Source organism: Poecilia mexicana, unplaced genomic scaffold (assembly GCF_051168715.1).
Source record: "Poecilia mexicana isolate PSO_F unplaced genomic scaffold, ASM5116871v1 scaffold_8, whole genome shotgun sequence".
Lineage (NCBI taxonomy): Eukaryota > Metazoa > Chordata > Actinopteri > Cyprinodontiformes > Poeciliidae > Poecilia > Poecilia mexicana.
Genome location: NW_028263377.1, coordinates 23,269,702 through 23,287,391, shown reverse-complemented (window position 1 = coordinate 23,287,391; position 17,690 = coordinate 23,269,702). Strand labels below are relative to the sequence as shown.

The following is a 17,690-nucleotide window of genomic DNA, read 5'->3' as shown; positions in this document are numbered from 1 at the left end:
TTATTTGAGGTCTGGAAGCTTTTTTCTTTTGTTATTTTGATCATTTCTCATTTTCTGCAAATAAATGCTAAATCTTTGCTGGTAGTTCATAGAATAAAAGAACAAGTTCCTTTTACTAAAACACACATATAACGAGTAAAATCAGAGAAACTGATCATTTTTAGTGGTCTCTTTTTTCCAGAGCTGTATATGGATGTGGTATATTTCCATGGAGTGAATTATAAGTTTGTGATTAATTTTCCGTTGCACTTTGGTCTCTGAGCTCATGTGTTGCGCTCCAGCTTCCTCTTCACTTCTGCCAGATCCCTGCGGATCTCCTCCAGCAGCTCCAGCCTCGTCAGCTTCCTGTCGATGGATAACAGCAGCTCCTCTCCTCCAGCGTCCCTGACGGCCGCCTCCTCCACGGCGTCCTCCGGAGGCTCGGAGGCCTGAAACGAGCCCACGGTTCGCTCCCACACCATCTCAAAGTACGAGTCGATGAAGGACTCCAGCTCCTCCAGGCTGCTGTGGCCCCACTGGTCGATCAGAGCCTGCAGGCCGCCGGACTCGCACATCCTGCAGAGAGCGCGCTCTCTCAGCGCCGGATGGCAGAGAGAACGGACGCTAACGAGGTTTTCCTCTGAGGGAAAGCTGGGCGGACCCTGGTATGAAACCAGAAGCATCGTCTGCTGCCGTGGTGAGAGCGTGAGGCTGTGAGGAGAAGGGAACCTGAGCGGTAACTCTATCATCGACCAGCTCCGCTTGAGCACAGACAGGAACACCAAGCTGCTGCGCTGCGGAAACACAAACCCAGACTGACTTCTCGCTCTTCTGGCTGGGAAAGCCACAACCTGCGTTGGGTTTAACTCCTCTGGATGAGACGAGGAAGATCCAGAGTCAGCCGCTGGAAAATAAAGATCATAAAATGTGACGTGATTTCAGGAGTGCAACATGAGAAATGAATCTGCTTATAGGATCTGTTACATGTTGATTTGGTTTAAATTTACTGCATGTTTTCTTTCTGTGTAAATCATCTGTGTCACTGGATGGTTCAAGAAACATTACAGTAACATTTAATTTCCCTCTGGATCATTAAATTATTTTTTAATTTGAATTAATAGAAAACTTTGTCCACTTATTTGTCCACTGTTTTTTTCAGAATGTCCTTACTGAACCTGTTACATCAACAGCCTGTTATTCTGCAAAGTCTTTGTCCCTGAATCTCCAAAATATGAATTAATTTTATTTCCTCGAGGTGTTATAAAAAGAGATTCTGTTTTTGGAAAAGATTCAAAACCTGAAATCTGTAAAAGTTACATTTTCCTAGTAGGAGATGAGCAACAATGATGTTCTATAGAAATCCTCAATTCAGTTCAGATTAAGTAAAGTTTTATTTTCTACACGCCCCACGTAGCTTTCAGTAAAACTCTGTTTTAATTACCTCATATTTTTGATAGCTAAAATATGTTCCTCTTTTTCTTTTTTTTAAAATCATAAGTCTTTTCCAGACAAAATATCTAAAGCATCTTTACAGACAGTTCTGCCTACATGATTCTGTCTCCCTGCTGGAAACCCAGATAATTGAATATATTGTTTTTCTGTGTGTATAAAGTTTGACTCACAGTCTAGAGACAGTCGGTTTCTTCTGCTCATCTGTTTCCTCAGATTCCTCCTGCGCAGCATCACATTATTCTGCTGCTCCTCTTCAGAACCGACCCGTCTCCACAGCTGGTCGTCTTTACAAACCCGCCTCTCTGTGGCCAGCATCTCCTCCACCAGCCGGATGAGCTCCCGGACCTGCGCCGCGTCGCCCTGGTTCTTGTTGTCCAGGACGTGGTACCAGTTCCCGCAGCGCTCCACCAGCCTCCTCAGCGGCTCTCCTTCGCTCTCGATGCGTCGCTCCAGGCTCGTGTCTCCCAGCCAGTCGCCGTGGCTGAACAGCACCACGGTTCTGCTCCACAGCTCTCCGGCATCCAGCTGCTCCTCAATGGCTTCCCGGTGGAGAGCCGTGAACGAGGAGCTCACGTTGACGACCAACAGGAAGGCCGAAGGAGTGCTCAGGACCTCTGGGGCTACGGGGAAACATCCCGGAGTGTCCAGCACAGAGACGGTCTTTCCTTCGATTCTGCACTGGTTTTCACAGCAGGAGGCGGTTTGGCTGTTGGTGGGAAAGTCGTGTCTGTTGAGGATCGTGTTTCCACAGGAGCTCTTCCCTCCTTTCCTGCCACCAACTAGGATCAGCCTCAGCTCTCGCAGAGGGGCCAGATTCTCTGTCAGTTAAAGTTTTGTATTAAATCAAAGCATTTCAACAATGAAGCACTAAATATTTACCAGATGTACCCAAAACTCTGACTTTCATCTCAAAATTCTGACTGGTTTTCAGAACTTTGGCTTCTATATCAAAAATTTGACTTTTTTTGCTCAATTGTCTAAATTTAATCTAAAAAAATTTGCTTTTTTCCCAGAATTTTGACTTTATTATTAAAATTCTCATTTTAATCTTACAATTCTAACTTTTTTCTCAGAATTCTGATTTTAATCTCAAAATTTTGACTTTAATCTTAAAAATCCGACTTTTTTTCACAACATTCTCCCTTTTCTCTCAAAATTCTTATTTCAATATCAGAATTTTGACTTTATTCTCAAAATTTTGATTTTTTTACGTTATTTTTTTCCAAGGCAGCTCTTTCAGTCTTGATTTAAGGGAACTCTATGTTTCGGCTGTTTTTCAGTTTTCTGGAAGTTTGTTCCAGTCAGAATTCTGGGATTATTGTCAAAGGAAAAAACAATCTGAAAATAATTGTGTGATTAAAGTCAGAATTTTGAGTTTAGAGTAAAAACGTCTGAATTATTTCATTTGAATCTTCTCTAACTCACCCAGCTCAGACTTTGCCACCAGCCTCTGTTTCTCCTTCCTCCTCCGCCGGTCGTCGGCTCTCTCTGCCTCTTCCTTCATCCACCTCTTCATTTCCTCCAACTCTCTCCTCTCTATTTCGTAATGCCAGCTTCCGTCGCAGCCACACGTCATCGCTTCCTCAATCTTCCCGATCAGTTCTCTCACTTGAAACCCATCTCCTTTGGTTTTGTTGTTCAGGACGTGGTACCGGTTGGAGCATTTCTCCACGAGCCACCGCAGAGGCTCCCCCTCGCTCTCGATGAACTTCTCGGTGGTGGTGTCGCCCAGCCAGTCCCCGAAGGTGAACAGCAGGATGGTGCGGGCCCAGACCCACTCGCTGATGAGCTCCAGGTGTTCTTGCGCCGCTCTCCTGTGGGTCTCCGTGAAGGCTCGGTCCACTCGGATCACCAGCAGAAAGACGTGAGGCCCCGGAGGACACAGGGACAAGCTGAGCACCATCTCCCTCCGGTCGAAGAGGGAAGTCTCGTTGCAGAAGTAGTTCATCCACCAGCCCGGTGTGTCCACGGCGGTCACCTGTCTGCCAAACACCACAGCGTCTCCAACCCAACACTGAGCAGTTCTGCTGAGTCTTCTGCTGCTTTCTCTGCCCAGGATGGTGTTCAGAGCTGAAGTCTTTCCTGAACCCTTCGCTCCGAGCAGCACAAGGCGGATGGTGGTGACCGGCCTTAACTTCTCTACAAGCACAAAGAGAGCAGAGGGATGATTTTAGACTTCTTTGCCTTAAAGGTTGGGATAGCTCTGTGGGCCCTGCTAAACATTAGGTTCTCTCTGTTTTAGGGTCTCTGTCACTTTAAATCCACATAAGCTGCTGCTGGCCACTCAAAGTTCAAACTCGCACGTGAAAATGGCTGCAAATGTGCCATTAAAGACCATACATCTTTGAAAAGCAGAAGTAGAGCCTCCTGCACAACCAACAAGAATGAAACAAGTTGTTTCTGGATTGGTCTCCTAGAAACAAACTTACAACAATCTGTGTGAAGACCAGAATCCACACACAACAGTGTTTAGGTGTATGGATTTACTCCCTAAAGGAGAAAAAACTTAATTTATTTTTTCTTTTATTCACATCTCTCTCTGTCTGCCTGAACAGGAATGAGTCACACCCACAATCACCAATAGAAATCCAATAAAACATCAAACTGTGTCTCATCCTCCATGTTGTTTTGATGCCCTTTACTTGCCCAGTTTTCTAATATTACGTTAATGATGAATAACACACTATTTACTGTGTTTATTTCAGCTGCTTTATATGTGCAGGAGTAAAAAAAAACAACTAAAACACATCAGACACAATAAATCAGCTAATAAAACTGTCCCCTGGCTCTTAGTGCTGCCTTAAACGCGTATTGAAGGCAACGCGGCCTTGAGAGCAGCGGACCGCTTACTTTGCTAGACGCCTTTAATAGATCGAGCTGCAGAGTGTTTCTGCATGTGACACATTGAAAGCATTCGATAAGAGGAAGAAAACTTTAAACGAACTGGTACACGGGTTAAAAACACAGCTGTCCAAAGCATCTTCCTGTTTTTAACCACCGTCAGAGTCTTGGATGTTTTTAAGGCCCTGATGCAGCGGCGTCAAACTCGTTTTCATTTTGGGTCACATTAACGTCACAAATGCTATTAAAGGGCCAACATATATCAATTAACTCAATAAACGGTTAGAAGTTCTTCTTAAAATTAAATCATATTTAACAGATTTTCACATCGATCAATCCCCGTAAGATTTCTTTGTCTTTCATTCTTTTTTTGCAATTAGTTGCTAAAGTAAAAATATTTGCAAGAAATTTAGCAATATTTAGGAAATCTGACTTTTTATTACTGAAAAATAATCAAACTATAACTTGACATCAATAAGTAAGATATACTGCCACCTGCAGGTTGGAATTGGCATCACTTTACACCAATGTTTTTGACCTTTTTTTTGGAAAATTTTCAATAAACTCCATTAGCACAAAAAATTATGCAATTTGTTGATTTTGTGTGAATTTCCACAATTGTAGTAAAACTAGAAGTACTGACAAATAAAAGCCACTTTGATTTAATTAATAAAATATTTAAGCACACAACTGCTATCTTGAAGGTTTTATTTATGGATAAATCTGGAGCCTACAGGGCCACATAAAAAGCTGCGGTGGGCCGGATTTGGCCCCCAAGCCTCGTGTTTGACACATGTACTCAACAAGCTCCTGTAGAGCTTTCAGCCATGTTATCTGTTCAAAATATACAAACTGTAACTGACTCTAATGAACTAATCTGCAGAAGATCTTGATTTAGTTTGAAAAACTTTCACTGGTTGAAATGTAGTAATTGTTTGCATGTGTGTTTCAGTAAATTAGAAAACCAAAAATCACATTTATTTTAGGAATCCAAGCAAAAATGTGACACTAGATTTTTTCACACAGAGTAATGTGGTTCAGTTGTGTATTTCTGCTCATTTTAATTGTTAAGACTCGAGCAAAGGATGTCCACAGAGTGCTGTATCCAAGCATATTAATGGAAAGTTGAGTGGAAGGAAAAATATGATCAAAAGAAGTGCATAAATAACTAAGAAGGAGTATTATACAGCAAAATTTATTCATGCATTTGGGGCAAACTCCCAAGGAAAGTAAACATAATTATTGGAATATATAAAATTTTTCAAATTTCCAATAAACTGAGTTTTGAGCCACAATCATCAAACCTGATATAAATAAATGTTTGTGCTCCATGTGTTGATGAGTTTCACTTTATAAAATGAATAAAAAAATAAATGAACTTTGTGGTAATATTCTGAATATTTGGGATGCTATTATGGAAGTATAGCTTTTGGATCAGCATCAGAAACACGACTCAAAAATTTTTGATAATATTCAGTTTCAAGCCTTAAGGTTATATACAGGAGCCAATGTACAACTCCAATGTAAACTTTACTAGTATAAATGGGAGAGATGCCACTTCATCTGAGAAGATTACAGTTAAAGTCAACTTATTGGTGTCATTTAAAGGGCCATAATGGAAATCATCCATGTCAAGAAATTTTAAAACCTAGTTGGGAAGTTCTAGTTCTAGTTCTGAAGCTGCTGCCCCCGCGACCCGACCCCGGATAAACGGAAGAAAATGGATGGATGGATGGATGGATGGATGGATGGATGGATGGATGGATGGATGGATGGATGGATGGATGGATGGATGGATGGATGGATGGATGGATGGATGGAGGGAGGGATGGATGGAGGGATGGATAGTTGGAAAAAGAAAAAAAAGAATTTAAGTTCTTTTGGTTGGGAGATAGAAAACATGATAAAAGACTTTGATTTATCTCATATAAATATCAAACAGTTCCTCTTTCTCCAGTTCATCCGTCTCTATTTCCTGATAGTGTTGTTGATTTTACTTTGATGGAGAAAAGGAAAAAAGAAAACCTTTCAGATCCATATTCAGTACAATCATGTTTAGACAATAAGTACTATGGATACATCCAACTGTATACAGATGCTTTAAAAACTCAAATAGTAATAATGAGGAGTCATTCATTGTTCCAGAGTTCAGTATTAAAAATGTAAAAGAATCAATGATGGAGTCTCAGGTTATACAGGAGAGATGATGGGAATCATTTTGGCTTTAGGATGGATTGAGGAAGTTCGTCCACTGATAAGTATAATGTGTTCTGATTCATGTTCATCATTATATTTATTTAAAAACAATCATTATATTAATAGACCAGACCTTTTATTAAATATTCAGTTAAAAATTTATAGAATTCAGGTAATGGGTTTATTAATAATCTTTACATGGGTACCATCACATGTAAAGATAACTAATGAGTTGGCAGACAAATATTCAAAACAAGCTACAAAAAATAGTTATACTGATATATTGTTACTATTCAGTAAAGAAGAAATTAAATCTATTATTAAACAAAAGATTAAGGAAAGATGACAGAAGCAGGGTTGTAGAATATATATGTAGCTTCCCGATCCACACTCAATTCCAGTAGATGGCGGCAATGCACATGAATAAATTGCTGACCAACAAAAGAAGAAGAAGTAGATTTACCTGTTCTGACCAGGTTTCACTTTATCCTACCTGGTTGTGACGCAGATAGTCTTTAACCTTGTGAGCGTCTTTTGAAGGTAAAGTATTTAGTTTTTCTTCATTTTCTTATTAAATCTATGTTCGCTAGCCTATATTCAGCAGATATATTTTGAACCAGTTTTAATTTTATCGAACAGAAAACGGTACCAGTCCAGGTCGTTGTTGCGGCTTGGATTTGGACCTGACGAAAACAATAGCAGATATTTATTTATTGCCTCTTATTTTAACAAACAATCATTCAATTTAATAAACAAATTATCATTAAATTTGGATAAGACGAAAATCATGGTTTTTGGGAACTGTTACAATAATACTGAATTTCAAGTTCAAATAGAGGACGTAATTTTAGAAAAGGTTTTTGCTAAGAAATTTCTTGGCGTAATAATAGATGACAAAATTAATTGGAAACCTCATATTAAACATTTACAGGGTAAACTCAGTAGAAGCATATCTATATTGGCTAGAGCTAGACATATACTCTATGCTGAATCTCTTCATATTCTATATAACTCTCTGATTTTACCATATTTATCATATGGCTGTGAAGTATGGGGAGTCAATTACAAGACCGCTTTACATCCGATAACCGTCCTACAGAAACGAGCCATTAGAATTATTCATAATGTTGGTTATTATGAGCATACAAACCCACTCTTCAAAAAATCTAGAATTCTAAAATTTAACGAGCTTGTAGAATTGAAAATGGCTCAATTTATGTTCAAAGTATCTAAAAATTTGTTACCTGAGCACATACAACGTATGTTTTCTGAAAGAGAAGGGGGGTATAATTTAAGGGGTTATTCAAATTTAAAGCTCCGCAAGTTGCGAACAACAAGAAAAAGTTTTTGTATTTCAAGTAAGGGTGTAAACCAGGGGTCCCCAAACTACGGCCCGCCACGTCATTTGGTCCGGCCCCCTGAACAATGCCAGATCTGGCTCGCCTGCTCATACCAGAGAGCATTCAGTGTTTTTTTTTTTCATATATTGTATTTTCCGGTTTATATGTGGATTTTTCTTCAACCACCAGGGGGCTTTTGAGCAAATGTGAAACTTACTTTCCCTCAATGGAATATATACTAGTCAGTCCCAGTCACCGTTTCACTCACGGTTTTTTCCATTTGCATTCTGGGTAAAAATCTATCTAAAAGCGCGACTGTGTCGTCGTCGTCGCCGCCGCCCGCTCGACAGTTTCAAAGACAGAACAGCCCCCCCCGCCCCCCTCCCCCGTGGAAAAGTAAGGTTTCTTTCTCCAAAAACTAAGACCGGCCCCCGACCAGAAAAAGGAACAGCTATGTGGCCCTCGCAGGAAAAAGTTTGGGGACCCCTGGTGTAAAGTTATGGAACAAATTAGATGACGACTTAAAACTAAGCAATAGCTTAATACAATTTAAAAGAAAATATAAAGAGGTCATTTTTAGTAGAGATAAACATATGAGTAAGAGAAAGTAATAATGTGTGCATTGATGGGAACAACTTGGGGTAAGGGTTTGAAAAGACAAACCAGTATAAAAAGAGATAATGCATAGCTATATATTGGTAATTGCTGACAGCTACTCTGACTTTTAATTGATTGATGATTTCTTTTTTTAAAAAAAAAATAACAGTAGTATTGTAAGTTTTCAAGTGTTTAGGGGGTAGGAGTTAATAAGTTTTTACTTTTTCCTACCCATTTTGAGCATGATATGTTAACTGAAACAGATATCTGTATTTTTTTTTCTTTCTTTTCTTCTTTTCTATTCACTTTTATTATTGTGTACTATATTACTTTTTATATTTGTATCATGTTTGAAATAAATTTCAACTTTCAAATAAGAACTTCAGTGAATATTTATCATTTAACTATAATATGCCGCACACAACAGTGGTCCCAAACACATCAAATTAAGGTGTGGTTGGTTTGCGGTTCCGGAAATGGCTAATTTTTCACTACCTTCCGCATCTTTAATCGACTCTAATTTAAAAGCTACAAGACATAGACTCTTTATTCTGCTCTAATAGAAGAATATTTAGAACCATGTTTGTGATTTGTTAAACTTCCATAAAGGGTGATTTCACCACTTTTTTTCATCTGGGTTGCACTAGAACTGCTCCATTCTGGGAAATAGTTTCACTTCTTTTTCTTCTTTCACTCCGGTTTATTCAACTCTAATAAAAAGTTAACACAACTTACTGCTGTAACTTTATCTTTCACAAACTCACAATCTAAAACACTCTACAAGTATTTGACTTAAAGACTAGAAGATATTAAACAACTAAATGTGGTTCAAATGTTTTACAGTGAACTGATTGACATTAGAATCCAAAGTGGATCTGAATTTCACCGTTTTTCAAGCTTTGTAGGACTTTGACTCACCCTGCATGAGCGATCTTTTACATTTCATTCTTAGAAACCCAGAGTAAATTCAAGTTGTAAAAAAATCTGCAAACTCCAAACCTAATATTTTATAATAAAACTTTCTAATCGAATCCTTCAAACTGATTCAAATAAAAAAGCAACATGTTTACTAATTCCATTTATTTCCTGGTTCAAAACAAGCAGCTTATTTTAAAGTACCTTCCTTGTATCTTGATTAAAATTATTTCTGATTTCCTCATAACTTTAACCTTTTACAGTATATATTGAATTTTGTTTGTAATGTCATGAATAAACTACATGTTTCCATAAATACAGTTTAAATATGAAAGAGTTTAGTGAACTGTAATTCTGTGAATGGATTTATGTCTTCAGACCATCTAGATTTAATCTGTATCACATTTGAATCCATGTTAGACGACCTTTAAACTGTTTAGAAACATTTTTAAACTTTGTTCAGATTAAATTCATTTATTGCACCTTGAATAAAATGTATGTTACATGATTAGTTTTTCTATTTATGTGATTGATTCTCTAAGTTCAGCTCAGTGGCTCCATCTAGTGGACTATCAGAGGTGCAGCAGCTTGTTTTGCCAGGATTTAACTGATGTGAAGCAGAGAATGGGAGGCAGCCAGAGCAGCGATCTCCTTGAATCCACTGGAAAGGAGGACGGAGTCTGTCCCTCTGAATCCACTGGAAAGGAGGACGGAGTCTGTCCCTCTGAATCCACTCTCAGACACCAATATGAGGACCAGAGCAAAGTTCAGAGGTCAGATCAGCATCTCTAAATGTCCAGGATCTCCTACATGTCAGAGCTCAATATTAACAGCAGCAAATCATCTTTATTCACAGGAAACCAGAACCACCAACAGCAGAATCAGATGCAGAATCTGGTTACAGCGGTTTGTCATTCAGGAGCGATCGGTCAAAGAATTTCATTACTGATTTTAAATCAGGCCAACCTTCAGCTGTAAGGTGAGCTGGTTCTAAATGTTTTTACTGAGTCCACTTTAAATGTTTTATTCAACATGAGTGGGTCTTAAATGAAGTTTATGCTTCATTTTAGTATAAACTTAAATTATATTTAAGTTTATACTTTGACTAGGCCACTGTAAAACACAGGACGACTAGCTGGAGTGTTTGGGATTGTTGTCCTTCTGCAGAACCCAATGACCTTGACCTGAAGGTCATGAACTGTTCTCCTTCAGAGATGTCTGTTCAAGATCAGAGTTCATGATTCCATCAGACACTGAAAGTCATTCAGCAAAGCAGGCCCACAGCATCATGCTGTTACCACCGTGTTTGATCATCATGGCCTCCACTGGAAGGTTTCAGCTGCTCCATGTGTGGGTCCAGGTTCTGTCTTGGTTCTGTGGAGTCCAAAGCCTCAGAAACGGCTGATTAACCTTCCAGATTGATCGATGTCAGTTTATTCCATCTGTATTTCTCGTCAGATTAATTGTCATTTTTGCCACAAGTACAGAAACAAATGAAAACTGAAATTCAGTTTCTGTCTGTTCCACGGTGATGCAGCAGAAAAACCACAACAATAAAAGATGAAAACATGGATGATGCTGCTGGTCACAGCAGATCCTTCATGAACTCACTGAGCTGCAGACAGCAGGACAAAAACTGGACACGTCGGCCATTTATGCAGATTGTTGTAATGATGTCATCATTTTTAGAAACAGTTTCTGCTCCACAGCAGAATAAGAAGGAGGTTATTTATAGTGATTCCTAGATAAGTAAAGAGATGCACTTGATGCTCCATGAGCATCAAACTATACATGTAAATAAATAACAATCTGTTGTTTTCATGTTTAGGAGCCCTGCAGGATCAGACTCTTCTTCTGTGCATAGTTATCCATCCTGTGGGAGCAGCAGGTCAACAGACGTCGACCTGGACTTTAATTTTCGGCGTCCAACTCCTGAGTAAGTTGCCTCCAGTTACTGAAACGCTGTGATGCTTATCAGGAATTATAGAAACTGAACCTGTTCTGGTTTTAGGATTAACAGGTGACTGCAGAGATACTTTAATATGTTGTACAGTTTAAGTCCAGACTTGATTTTCCTGAATTAATCACTACAAATTTAAAACACATAGGAGTTATAGAAGGACCTATGAGGAGCTCCTGCTCCGCCAGCAGGAGGCTCTCCTCCGTCAGCAGGAGGCTCTCCTCCGCCAGCAGGAGGTTCAACGCCAGCAGGAGTCTCAAACCCGCCAGCAGGAGTCTCAACCCCAGCAGGAGGTTCAACGCCAACAGGAGGCTCTCCTCCGCCAGCAGGAGGCTCTCCTCCGCCAGCAGGAGGTTCAACGCCAGCAGGAGTCTCAAACCCGCCAGCAGGAGTCTCAACCCCAGCAGGAGTCTCAACGCCAGCAGGAGGTTCAACACCTGCAGGATGTTCAACACCTGCAGGAGGTTCAACACCTGCAGGAGGTGATACGCCAGCAGGAGATCCAGTTGCATGGTGAGCGAAAGGCCAAGCAGGAGGCTGAGAGGCAGCTCAAGCTTAAACGTCTTGAAGATCAACAACATTTGAATTCTGGACACAGTAATTCACACAAATCAGAAAGGTAAAATATTACTTATTAAATGCTTTAAATATCTGCCCAGTGTTGTTTAGAGAATGAGGATATTTCTCTCATCAGAACTCATCAGGTTTATCCTCCTGAAACTGAGGATGAACCTGATCCCTTCAGGTAAAGTCTATTCTGACTTTCTGACAGCATTTGACCACAATGAGCTAAATATTAAACCTTGATGTGTGAAATGTATAAATAAATTAAACTGTGGGACGTTTACACTCACTGAACAGGTTATGGACAGACACTAGAAATGAGCTATAAATGTTTATGGTATTTAATAGTTAACACGTTACCATGGAAACACATAATTTCAAATTAAAGTGGTTACAGAATTTGGAGGATTATTACTTTATATTGTTAATGGTCCCTTTAAGACCGATTGCCTGACTGTAACTAAACTAGTAACGTTTTACAACAAACTGCAACAAAAAACTCAATAATTCTCAATGCAGTGATATTACAATCAAACAGGTGTGTGTGTGTGTGTGTGTGTGTGTGTGTGTGTGTGTGTGTGTGTGTGTGTGTGTGTGTGTGTGTGTGTGTGTGTGTGTGTGTGTGTGCAAGGACACAAAGGCTGATGGACAAAATGGCCAACGAGGGGGATTTTATTCCCAGAAGATTCGAGCTAAAAGTTAAACAGGAAGTAGTTCTTTAAAAAGACATCAAACTCAAACAGGAAGTCAATCACAGCTGACTGTAAATAAAAGCTTCAGGTGCTGAAATGACATATTTACTGTATTATCACTGCTATGCTGTAGAATATTTAAAGGATTATTTACAGAGTGAATTCTGGGTAAATAAACTCATTTGCTTGATCACAGTTCAGTAATGCAGCATCACCACCAAGTAAACATGGAGGAGAAGAAAATGGCTGACAGTTATATGTTGTTTCTATGTTTAGGGAACCTCCAGTATATACTCCTTCATTGTCTGAGGACAAGTTGGTGGACTGGATCTGCTCATCATTCGACTACAAACCGTAAGTTAATAACATTTTGAATCCTGCACTCTGTTATGTCAGGAGATATAAAACCTGAGTCAGTGTTACTTCTATTGTTTATTGAAAACCACGATCGCCTCAAAATTAGGCCTGTCACAATAAACAATAAATCAATTTATCAGATGATAAATGAAAGAAACACAATAATTTTAATTTGCCTGATTTATCGTTTTTATCTTTTTCTCTTTTTTTTACCAAAAACTGAATGATAAAATCTTCAACCTGGTGTTTTGTTAGCCTAGCTAACTATAATTTTTATTTTGTTTACAGAGATGTAATCATAATTCATTTTAATTGTTGTTCATGTGTTCCAGTGTTTAAATGCTCATAAGGATTTAAAGTTTATTGATCACTGAGAATGTGTTCTTGCATTTTTATGTCATTGTTTACTGTTATATTACTTGAAAATTGTGTCAAAACAACAATAATATCGTTTATCGCAATAAGTTCTTGCACAGTTTATCGTCTGACAAAATGTGAAACCATTTGACCACAATGAGCTAAATATTAAACCTTGATGTGTGAAATGTATAAATAAATTAAACTGGGACGTTTTACACTCACTGAACAGGTTATGGACAGACACTAGAAATGAGCTATAAATGTTTATGGTATTTAATAGTTAACTCGTTACCATGGAAACAAATAATGTCAACTTAAAGTGGTTACAGAATTTGGAGGATTATTACTTTTTTATTGTTAATGGTCCCTTTAAGACCGATTGCCTGACTGTAACTAAACTAGTAATGTTTGTTGTAAAACATTACTAGTTTAGTTACAGTCAGGTAATCGTTGCGTGCGAGGGAGGGAGGATACAACAGCTGATGGATAAAATGGCCGACGAAGGGGATTTTATTCCCATAGATGATTCGAGCTAAAAGTTAAACAGGAAGTAGCTCTTTAAAAAGACATCAAAACTCAAACAGGAAGTTAATCACAGCTGACTGTAAATAAAAGCTTCAGGTGCTGAAATGAGATATTTACTATATTATCACTGCTATGCTGTAGAATATTAAAAGGATTATTTACAGAGTGAATTCTGGGTAAATAAACTCATTTGCTTGATCACAGTTCAGTAATGCAGCATCACCACCAAGTAAACATGGAGGAAAAGAAAATGGCTGACAGTTATATGTTGTTTCTATGTTTAGGAAACGTCCAGGATTGACTCGTTCATTCAGAATGTTGTTGGACATCATCAACTCACTATTCGACTACATACAGTGAGTTAATAACATTTTGAATCCTGCCCTCTGTTATGTCAGGAGATATAAAACCTGAGCAAGTGTTACTTCTATTGTTTATTGAAAACCATGATCGCCTCAAAATTAGGCCTGTCACAATAAAAAATGAATCAATTTATCGGGTGATCAATGAAAAGAAACACAATCATTTTAATTTGCCTGATTTATCATTTTTATCTTTTTTCTCTTTTTTACCAAAAACTGAATGATGAAAGTCTTCAACCTGGTGTTTTGTTAGCCTAGCTAACTATAAATTTAATTTTGTTTACAGAGACGTAATCATAATTCATTTTATTTGTTGTTTAACTGTTCCAGTGTTTAAATGTTCATTAGGATTTAAATTTTATTGATCATTGAGAATGTGTTCTTGCATTTTTATGTCATTGTTTACTGTTATATTACTTGAAAATTGTGTCAATACAACAATATTATCGTTTATCACAATAAGTTCTGGAACAGATTATCTTCTGGTGTTTTCATGACAGATCTATGAACCTGTTACTATAAATATATGGAGAGAAATGAACAAAACCGTTATTTGAAGTTTGCAGAGAAGGACTCAAAATATTTAAATGTTATGCTCAAAATCTATTTTATTAGAATGCATTAATTTATTCCGTCAGTGTTCACCAGAATCCCCTAAAACTGAGAATGATCCTGATCTATTAAGGCCTTTTCTGACTTTCTGAATCCATTTGATCAAAATGACCTAAATATTAAACATACACAACCTCACCCAGTTCTACTGTAATTCAATGAGACTTTAAATCCTTTTGTAGTTTATAAATCATTGAGTGGATTAAAGATCTGCTGCCTGATCAACCTGCTGGTTCTGGTTCTGGTTCTGCTCTGCACCCAGAACCAAACTTGGAGAAGCAGCATTCAGTTTCTATTCACCACAGATCTGGAACAAACTTCCAGAAAACTGAAAAACAGCTGGAGCACTGACATAACCCGCTCCCTGAATGAAGGGTGACACTTTACTGATGTAATGTAGGTTTGATAAAATTAAACAGGCTGAGTGAGTTTGTGTTCATTAAAGCTTTAATGCTTTCATCTGGTCATGTTTACATCTGAAAATAACCTTAATAACCTCAACAAATGTACAACTGTAGTCACAGAATATTTAAAACTTTTACTTAAATAATAAACACACAGAGTAAAACAGTATTACCACTGCTGTACTGTAGAACATTTAGTTTAGTTACAGAGTAAATTCTTGGTAAATAACACATTTGCTGACATCAGCGGTTTTTGATCGGTACAGTAAAACTGCATTTCCACCTAATAATACATGTAAGAAAAGAAAATGGCTGTCTGATATTTTGTTTTCATGTTTAGGACCCTATTTGACTTTGTCTTATCTGAGGTCAAGTCGTTGTTTCCATCTAAGGACAAACAGTAAGTTAACAACATTTTGAATCCTGCATCTGTTATGTAAGGAGATATAAAAACCTGATCCAGCTGTGATTTTAGGATTAATGTGGAATAACTCAAACATGTGTTGATGTTTCAGTCCAGACTTGTTTTTTCTTGAACTCATCTGAATTCTGTCTTTCATTGTTAATTAAAAACCACAATCTCTTCAAAATGAACCTGTTACTATAAACATGTGGAAAAAAAAAAACACTGATGTTTTATAGAAGTGTTGCTTCTGTAAAAGAGAAAGGAAACATTTAATATCTGGAAAGAATCTCATAAAACCAGGAGACCGGCTTAAACTGGGATTTTCTGGATATTCTGGCTGAATTTAGCTTTGATTCAGTTTCACCAAAAGGCAACACATTAGTTACCATGGCGAACAGGAAGCCAGGCTAACAGCTAGGCTAACAGCTGGTTTTGATGCTATTCCCTCATTATGGTTGTGAAAGGCATCATTAGTCTCAGATAATTTAACTTATGTTGCTGAGATTTTTCTGGTGTCTATTTACAATAATAAAATTAGTTCTGTTTTTCATCTGCAGATCATTTCTCAACCCTATTATTGTTTATTGTAATGGCTCCATGCTCAGCATTTAGTCTCTGCAGGTTTGGTCTCCACCTCATGAATTCTGTTTCAAAGTTAAAGAAGTTCCTGATAAACTTGTCCACAGATTCTACCAAACAGGAGGCGCCTTTATTTTGAAGAACCAAGTATCTCTGTTATTACCAGGTTAACGCTTGTTTACATATAAACTCTCTGGGTTAATGAACTTTCTCTCCTGCAGAATGAAAACTGACCTTTAACCTGGATAATTTTAGCTAGAAACTAAAGCAGAGCTTCATGAACCATCATGATAGCAGCCTTTGAGTTTATTTGTTGTTTCTAATGAGTGTTAAACTTTTACTCTTTGGATTTTATGTTTTGTGTGTAACCTGTTAACTCTTGTCCTTCTCCATAGAAACGATCAGAAGTGAACAGAAGACCTTCACTCTGCAGCTGCAGCCAGCAGATCCAGGATCAGGCTAACGCCAATATGACGATAAAAATGACTTTATTACTCGCTGTACAGATCATGGATTATAATCTGACATCAATTAAGGCTGAGGCAGCTGTTCAGTACAACTGTACTCAGTACTTTTAAGTACTTTTAACCCTGAAAAGGAATTAGGTCAGTCACTCTTTAGCTTATTATTTACTCACTATTTAGAAATGTAATTAGATACTTAGCAACCCTGATCAGGAGCACTTAGTTTTCACTGCCTGTATATTTTAGGATTAATTTTAAAATTCTTATGTTTGTTTTTAAATCACTGCATAATCTTTCCCCGGCTTACCTCTCTGAGCTTCTTCACCCCTACATAGCCTATTGGTCAGCAGATCAGCTGCTCTTGGAGGTACCGAGATCCAGAAGGAAGCTCAGAGGGGACAGGGCTTCTCTGTCATGGGCCCCAAGTTATGAAACAACTTGCCATTGCACGTGAGAGAGGCCCCTTCACTGTCCACTCCTTTAAGCTCGTCTTAAAACCCATCTGTTTTAGTTGGCTTTCAACTCCAGTGGGGTCTAGTTTTAAATTGTATGTTTTATACTTAATTGTATGAGGTTTTTTTTTTTGTTATTTTGTGTTTTAATGTACAGAACTTTGAGCTGTGATTGTGCTTTATAAATACAGTTGGTATGGCATGGTATACTTTAAACAACATTAGATTAGTTTTCTTGGTAACACTTTATTTGAAGGGGGTGAGTAAGACTGTCATGACACTGTCATAAACATGACATAACACATGTCATGAACATGAATAAGCCTTCATGAATATTTATGAATGTTGTCATAAAGAGTCATTCGGTAAATTATGACACTTTTAATACAAAGTTGACATTATTCAAAATGTCTTTGTTATGACAACTTGACATTAACCAAGAAATCATTACTGTTTAAACTTTACCTTTAATAACATAAAGTTACCTAATTTTTAAAGTGCAATCAGTAATACTTTTATAACAAATTTATATCAGTAATGATTTCTTGGTTAATGTCAAGTTGTCATAACAAAGACATTTTGAATAATGTCAACTTTGTATTAAAAGTGTCATAATTTACCGAATGACACTTT

At 37.9% G+C, this 17,690-nt stretch overlaps 1 protein-coding gene and 1 pseudogene across 4 annotated transcripts; one reads left to right on the top strand and one right to left on the bottom strand.

The window, feature by feature from the left end:
- Window positions 1-165: 165 nt before the first annotated feature.
- On the bottom strand, window positions 166-9,330 carry LOC148158099 (GTPase IMAP family member 8-like; annotated as a pseudogene). Its single transcript, XR_015763995.1, has 4 exons — window positions 9,324-9,330; window positions 2,857-3,570; window positions 1,602-2,249; window positions 166-883 (listed from the first exon to the last, which is right to left on the bottom strand). The product of XR_015763995.1 is annotated as a GTPase IMAP family member 8-like (transcript).
- Window positions 6,908-17,434, top strand: LOC106931618 (uncharacterized). 3 transcript variants are annotated; one of them, XM_088007730.1, is made up of 10 exons: window positions 6,908-7,008; window positions 9,868-10,093; window positions 10,177-10,299; window positions 11,149-11,256; window positions 11,429-11,899; window positions 11,975-12,025; window positions 12,813-12,890; window positions 14,063-14,134; window positions 15,497-15,556; window positions 16,537-17,434. In XM_088007730.1, exons 2-10 carry the CDS (start codon window positions 9,945-9,947, stop codon window positions 16,550-16,552), a joined length of 1,128 nt encoding a protein of 375 aa, XP_087863856.1. In that variant the 5' UTR covers window positions 6,908-7,008; window positions 9,868-9,944; the 3' UTR covers window positions 16,553-17,434. The 3 variants fall into 3 exon arrangements, with proteins under 3 accessions (XP_087863856.1, XP_087863855.1, XP_087863857.1); XM_088007729.1 differs by having other exon boundaries at window positions 6,914-7,008; window positions 9,863-10,093; XM_088007731.1 differs by lacking the exon at window positions 11,975-12,025 and having other exon boundaries at window positions 6,916-7,008; window positions 9,863-10,093.
- Window positions 17,435-17,690: the final 256 nt, after the last annotated feature.